Source organism: Olea europaea, chromosome 17 (genome assembly GCF_002742605.1).
Source record: "Olea europaea var. sylvestris chromosome 17, O_europaea_v1, whole genome shotgun sequence".
Lineage (NCBI taxonomy): Eukaryota > Viridiplantae > Streptophyta > Magnoliopsida > Lamiales > Oleaceae > Olea > Olea europaea.
In genome coordinates, this window is record NC_036253.1 from 13,475,600 (window position 1) to 13,483,014 (window position 7,415).

Here is a 7,415-nt window from a genome sequence, read left to right on the forward strand (position 1 = left end):
GATCTTGTTGAAACTCTCCCGGATCATGATGTGGCACTCATTGGTATCCTGTACTTCATTACTGCATACTTATTTCCTAGAGATTATAAGAAAGTGGTTGACCATTACTTGTTCACGCTTGTTGAGGATTTCCCCGCGCTGAACAGTTTTCCATGGGGAAAGTTACTGTTTGAGATTACTTTGAGTTCTTTAAAAGATGCATTGAGTCGACAAACCGCACATTATAGGCTACGAGGTATGTTGGTAGCCTTTCAAGCATGGATCTACGAAACCTTCCCTGACCTAGATGAAGTTATTGTCACAAGGGTATCGAGGACGCACCCTCGAATCAATAACTGGAATGCAAACGAGCAACCTTCTGCATCTAAGTTGGAGGAGCTAGGCTGCTTCAATAAGCCTAATGTAATGTTTCAGTAATCCATATTCTTCTGATAGTGGAACATGTGGTAAATTTATTGGTTCTCTAATCTTTTACTGTAATGCAATGCAGATTGAAATATGTGACCTAAAGCCTACTGAAGCTGAAATGGCAATGCCATACATGGATGGCATGCAGCATAACAAAATAATTCAACCAGAGTCTTCTCAGAGCAGCCGTCGAAAGGAAAGCAGGAAGGGAAAGGCTGTTGATCCTTCACACTTGAGTGAGAAATCAGTGCCTTTGGTAACGGACACTGGTGTTAGAAAGGCTCACATTACAAATGATGATGACGATTTTGTGGATCCTCCACGACGATGTGAGGGGCTATCCCATCAAGAAACACCCCGTGATGATGAAGGCCCTTCAGGTCCCCCACTTTCTCCAAATGAAGAACAACATCATGGGATCCAAGGGAGTGCTGTAAGATTATTTTTATTTCTGTTCAATTGTTTTCAAATTGTGGTCACAGTTCACATAGTACTAGTCACAGTTCACGTAGTACTGGTCACAGTTCAATTCTCATGGTCACAGACATCTTTTATAAGGTCACATTTAACTATTTTATCTTAATCATGTTTACAGGTGCTTCACGATTTGAATGCGCAACTTTCAGAACTTAAGTCACAGAATAAAGTATTAACCGTGGAGATGGACGCCATCAAGTCACAGATGTCGAGCCTCAACTCTGATTAGGCAAAAAAGATGTCTGAAATCATCCTAATACAAGGACAGTTAAAACATGACATGATCGAGATTAGGACGAACATGCAATTCCTGTCTGAATCCGTGACTGCAATGATCTCAAGCTCCATGGACGAGATATTAAGGCGATTCAATGATAGGAAAGGTTGTCCAGTTAATGAATATGAAGACACGGAAGCTGCTGTCGAAAGATTCGAGAAGATCGACGAGGTGGGTACATGATATGTTCAATCTATCTATCACTGAACATAGTTACAGATTTTATGTCTGAAATTCTCCAATTTCACATACAGGTGGAAAAACTGCAACCTGTTGTCGACAGGAAAGGGAAGGGAAAGGTCGACCCAACTGAAGGTGTTGCCTTTCCAAGTAGTCTTGAACCGCCATCATTTGACCTGGGTATTGAATACACACAACCGGATGATTTGGAGTCTTTAGAAATTCAAAAGCAGGTAGATGCTGTCATATCTGATGTGATCACAGCATCCCAAAATGTTGACGAAGAGGTAGTCAAATTATTATTTTTTAGTGTAATATGCTAGTCACACAACGTTTTCATCGAATTTATGTAAACTAAATGTGACCTTTACAAGTCACAGGGATCACCAACTACAAAACCGGCATATGCATTACCAGTTAAGCGGGCTTCAAGGCCTGCGAGGATACTGCGGTCCCCATTTGTTGTCAGGGAAGGAAAGGTACTGCGGCATGACGGTAATGTTATTGTATTTGAAAATTATAAAGATCATGTTGATGAATCTGATAAATCAGCATTCTTGGGTTGGTTTCAGAGAGGGTACAAACCCCAAAACAGGCATGTACATGTTTCTTATATTTTCAAATACACTGGTCACACAGTTACAGTATCTTGACAGTGAACTTTTGGCAACAGAAAAAAGTTTAATGAGCAAGATGACCAAATCAAACCAGCCTTTAGTATTGGCTTATACCCTGTCGGTCACAAGATATGGTTCCATCAGCTGATAAATGCAGAAACGTCTTTAAGCGGCTCGGTATGGTAACGCTTATCTATCTGTTCACTACACATTTCCTTGTTAACCAGTCACACAACATTAAGAACCTCATACAACACTATGCACATACTGCTGAGCAGCCTACTGTCATAGAGTCATAACTTTTTAATGTTGTACCTAACTGTGTCCTTCATGTTCAAACAGCACATGGATGCATGCTTCTACTATATTCGCCAGGTAGCAAAATTTGGGAAAGTAAAGTTAAGAGCTACAACGACGGACTCGTGGTTCCAGAACAAGATAAAAGATATATTTCCCGCTTTCCAAAAAGACCCTCAAGTTCTGTTGTCGGAGAGCAGCATGATTAAGGCTGTCACAGGTCGCTTGATATCCCTACGCACATCTTGGGCCGATGTAGACTATGTGTTCATACCACTCCTGCCCACGAACAAAGCTCACTGGATGCTAGGTCTAGTAGAATTTAGAAGCCATACTTTGATGCTGTTCAATTCAGCTGGAAAAACATATCGTGATTGGAATGTGCTGGAAGGTATTGAACCCTATGTGAAGGTATTGCCTGCTCTTATGAAAGCGTTGGGAATTTCCAAAAAAGACCCCGATTACAACGAATCTGAATGCAAGCAAATGAAGGTGACCATTGACAGTACCCTGCCTCAGCAGACGAATGGGTAAGTATGTGACCAACTACAGCAGTATAACTTGTAAATTAATTAATTCCTAANNATTTGTAAATGAGTTTTATACTTCAGTTGGTAGCATTTTATATTTCTTTAAAGCAATGGAGGTGTTTGTACTCAATACTGTCATGTGTATGTGAATATGCTTTTGCAATACATGGGTGCCGTAACCTTCATTTGTTAATATGTTGTTGCAATACATGGATACACAGTTGTGCTTTTGGTATATGATTTATTTTTTAATGTCGTGTGTAAATTAGTTTACATATCAACAATACCAGGTCACAGATTTAAACTCTCATTTGGTGGGAGTTACTTTGGCATGACATATGTCGATAACAGGTCACATGTGATATACATAGCAAGTTACGGATTTTAGCACACATAATATATGATGCAAAGATCAGGTCACAGGTCGAACTGTACCTCAAACATTAGGTCACAGGACCATGTCACAGATTTAGTATTGCTTTTGGTCGGCGTTTCAGTTTGTCATTACATATGTTAATAGCAAGTCACATAGTAAATAACAGGTCACATACCTGGCCACTGATTTGGTTGTGATTTTGGTCACAGTTTTTGTTTGCCATGGCACATGTCAAGAACAGGTTACATATCAATTACAATAGCCTGCCAAGAGTTGATCACAGTACATTTTATTTATGGAATCAGTGACCTGGACATATATTTCTTCTCCACCATGTTTAGGTCACATTTCATGCCTTTAAGTGAATTAATAGTCACAATTCAAATATATTGCTGTGTAGAGAATCTATAATCACAAATTTACAAAACTCTATGTTCAACTGAATAAAATGTGTTGATGTACTTCGTTTATCATTTATTACCTTACTATTTAAAAATTATTTGTCAATTGATCAATTGAAACACATGTTTACATGTTGGTATGCTAAAAAGAATTCAAGAATGCGACCAAACTTTGATAAGTCTTTATCATGTATTGACTTCCTATCAACCGTTCTTACTTAATGGGACCAAACTTGAGCACCTTCTGCGGTTGTGACCATGTGCACCACAACGTCCACATCTTACTTTTGGCTTCCCTTCCCTAGATGATCTCTTCCTCTTCTCAGTAGGTCTTCCAGAACTCCGCTTTTGGTTAGGAGCTAAAACAATTTGGAATTCTACTTCATCGGGCACTCTCCACTCGCCTGGATTTCCAACGGGATATACCGAACTTTCGTAAGCATTTACATATGCTTCCTTTGTGTAATAATAGGAACAATAAGAATATGCATCCCTTTTTGTATGTGCGATTACAGCTAATGCATGTGGACAAGGCATCAAATCGACCTGTAGCATCCTGCAAGTGCATGTACGTTGCTCAATATCAACAACAAATGTGGACCTTTCATCGCTCACAGAGAACACTGTTTGGTTGGAAGGAGAAACCTGTGAGAGTGTAATAGCACCAATGTTATGTGTTAGTTTAAACTCAAAAAAGAATAGGTCACAGACATTCATATCTCAGAGCACAATGGTATGTTCAGGTCACAGGACTTCATACTCAGGTCACAAGTTTAGCATTAGTAACAAATTATATAGCACGACAAACAAAGTACATAGCGTCACATACGTAAATTAGTGGTCACATGAAATTAATATTTGGACACATAAGCACATACGTACATTCCATGTCACAGACACCTATGATATAATCACATGCATATTTCTGTTTAGTCCACATACACAAACTTCAAGATACGTAAAAACCTTACCCTCAAGTTCCTTAATTCTGAACTCATTCTCCTCATGACGTTCTCGAACTTGCTAGTCAGCATCGTGAAAGTTCCATGCGCTTCGTCTCTATGTTTACAGAACCAATTTTGTACTGTTTGTCGCAATGACTCCAGCAAGAATACAATGGGGTAATTCTTAGCTGCCTTTGTGACCGCATTTACTGATTCTACAATGTTTGATGTCATTGTAGAGTATCTGTTTGCCGGCATATGTATTCGTGACCACTTTTCAGGGCCTACTTCATCCTGCCAAAATATATCGTAGTATGAGAATAGTATAAAAGGATATATGTGACCACTTCACTGCATGTGATAATGCAGTGCTGTAGTCAGTACAGTACCAGGTAATCACGAATCTTATCATTCATTGCGTCTAGTTGTTGCATGTTGTATTCAAATTCTTCTAATGTGTAAGCCCGGACAGCCGAATTGAAAGCCTGCGTAATATTTTGCCCTGATTTCCCATAATATGATTTGAGATTCTGCAGCAAATGGTACGAGCAGATACCATGGCAACTTTCCGGGTACACCTGTTTTATTGCTTTCTTTATACTGCCATGACGGTCCGATACAAAACACAATCCTTCTCTGTGCCCATATGCATTCTTCAGTTTCTCCAAAAACCATCTCCACGATTTGTCGTTCTCATTATCCCCTACTCCAAAGGCAAGAACAAATATGCCATTATTTGCATCCTGTGTACATGCTGTGAATAGGGTACCTCCGTCATGACCATTCAAATAAGTACCGTCAACGACAATTACGGGCCTACAATGTTGCCACCCTTGTATTGATGCACCGAGTGCCATAAAACAGTACTTGAACCTATTTTGACTATCGACCTCCAACTCTGTGACCGTACCAGGATTTCTTTGTCGAATCATGTAGAAGAAGCTTGGTATCCTACCGAATGATTCCGTCGGATCATCCCTAATCATCTTCAATGTTTGTTCACGGGACCTCCAAGCTTTCGAGTAATTCAAATATACTCCAAACGTATGTAGCATATCACTGTATATGTCCTTTGGTGTGTATATGGTGCCAGCCGATGTGTACTTATACTTGATGCTAGATGACACAACTGCAGCTGATACTTGTCTGTGTGACCCCAACACCACATCCCCAACACCACATTTGATGCACATGTGTGACTACCAATCTTTCGAATCTTGAATAGATCGTTTTACCCCATTTTGACGATCGGCATATCCAAGTACATCCTTCATGAGAACACCTCACCACATATTCTTTCTTGTCGGATCGTTCAACCATAAACTCAAACATGTTTCGTATGGCAAAAAACGATAGGCTCAATTTTAAAATATCCTTATCACGGAAAATCCTGCCTTCTTCGACCTGAATAGCATCTGCTATAGAAACAATCGTGACTTCATTATCACAAATGTGACCTAAATGTTGACTTGATGCTTCGCAAATTTCTGTGGCCACATCCTGCAACGTATAAAGCTCACTGTTACGATAAGCATTATCTGTGACCATGTCAGATGGGTACTGTATTGCTGCATCAATTATGTCAATGATTAATGGGTATTTAGCTGGATCATGATTGACTTCTTTCAACAGAATGTATGCAAGCACGTTGCTGTCATTTTTTATCCTGATTGCAGGCAAATCGTCGTTGAGTATATACTTCAATGATACTGCTACCTTTGTCGGATCCAAACTGAACTCTGACATAATCATGTTTACAAGGTTTATATAACTGCTTCCACGGTCTACCAACGCCAAAGCTGACTGAGATCCATGCAACAAACATACATGCAAGTACACCATTTCTGCAAAATTGAACTTCAAAGCATCACATTCTCGATGGTTAATTTAATACTGTGCATATAGTTTTATATAAGAATTTATGCAATAACATGAAGTCACCATTGACACGGAAAAATGCAGGTCACATTTTGGCGAGACACAGGTCACATTTGTAACATGTCTTACAAATAATCAAAAACAAATTGAGGTCACATTTTTTTCACAGCAATCACATTCAATCGATCACATTCAATATTGTCTACGACTGGTTACACTCAATTAAGTCACATCTCATGCATGTTGTTCATTTTTCACTGCACAATATTATTGAATTTGAGACATATGTGGCTACGATAGATACGGACGCTGGAAATTTGCGTCTAGAAGAAATTCGGAACTAATCTGATGATGCTAATTGCGAAAAAGGAAGGAGTGCAATAATCGGATCAATACCTAGATTGATTTCTGTTATGCGAAAACGTCAATTTCTCCAAGACGATCCCAAATCTGTGACACGAAAATATCAATGTCGATGAATTAGGGTTCTACAGTGTCCGGATTGAAATTACTCTGGATGTTTTATTTTTTATGATGATTTTGTAGCGATAGAGACGTTTTATTAATGGAAACTAGGCGGGATTATAGGAAAGATACGTAACAGAAATATATATATGTATGTATGTATATATGTGTGTGTGTGTGTGTGTGTATATATATATATATATATACCTGATATTTGAATATATACTTTCTATACCTCAATTGCGAAATGGTGTCAAGTATACACCTTATATATGAATTTTTCCCTTTCGATTTTCTGTTTTGAGGGTCTGCTTTAAAAATTTTTAAAACGCGTTCAGTTTGTCATTGGAAAAATTATCTCTAAATATAGAAAATTAAAAAATACATTTGGTTTGAAATTTTGAAAAATTATTTTATGATATTTCATTCAATAAAATTTGATTGGTCGGTAAAAAAAAAAAAAATTGAATGTCAATATATTACTACATAATATTACATTTTAAAGTTGATAAATCTTATAATATTTTTTTCTCGCTACAAAAATAAAATAAAAAGTGAACATTAA

At 38.2% G+C, this 7,415-nt stretch overlaps 1 protein-coding gene across 1 annotated transcript; it reads right to left on the reverse strand.

Annotated features, from left to right (window-relative positions):
• Positions 1–3,767: 3,767 nt before the first annotated feature.
• On the reverse strand, positions 3,768–6,349 carry LOC111365648. Its single transcript, XM_022986188.1, has 5 exons — positions 5,795–6,349; positions 4,897–5,706; positions 4,535–4,801; positions 4,446–4,488; positions 3,768–4,282 (listed from the first exon to the last, which is right to left on the reverse strand). Exons 1-5 carry the CDS (start codon positions 6,347–6,349, stop codon positions 3,768–3,770), a joined length of 2,190 nt encoding a protein of 729 aa, XP_022841956.1.
• Between the last annotated feature and the right edge of the window lie 1,066 nt (positions 6,350–7,415).

Bases quoted from the DNA above. Each gene is read 5' to 3' on its own strand.
- LOC111365648 (XM_022986188.1), bottom strand. From the start codon at position 6,349: ATGGTGTACTTGCATGTATGTTTGTTGCATGGATCTCAGTCAGCTTTG. The intron at 5,707-5,794 runs GTGAGGTGTTCT...AAAGATTGGTAG, and splicing joins CCGACAAGAAAGAATATGTG to TCACACATGTGCATCAAATG. The intron at 4,802-4,896 runs GTACTGTACTGA...ATATTTTGGCAG, and splicing joins ATAAGATTCGTGATTACCTG to GATGAAGTAGGCCCTGAAAA.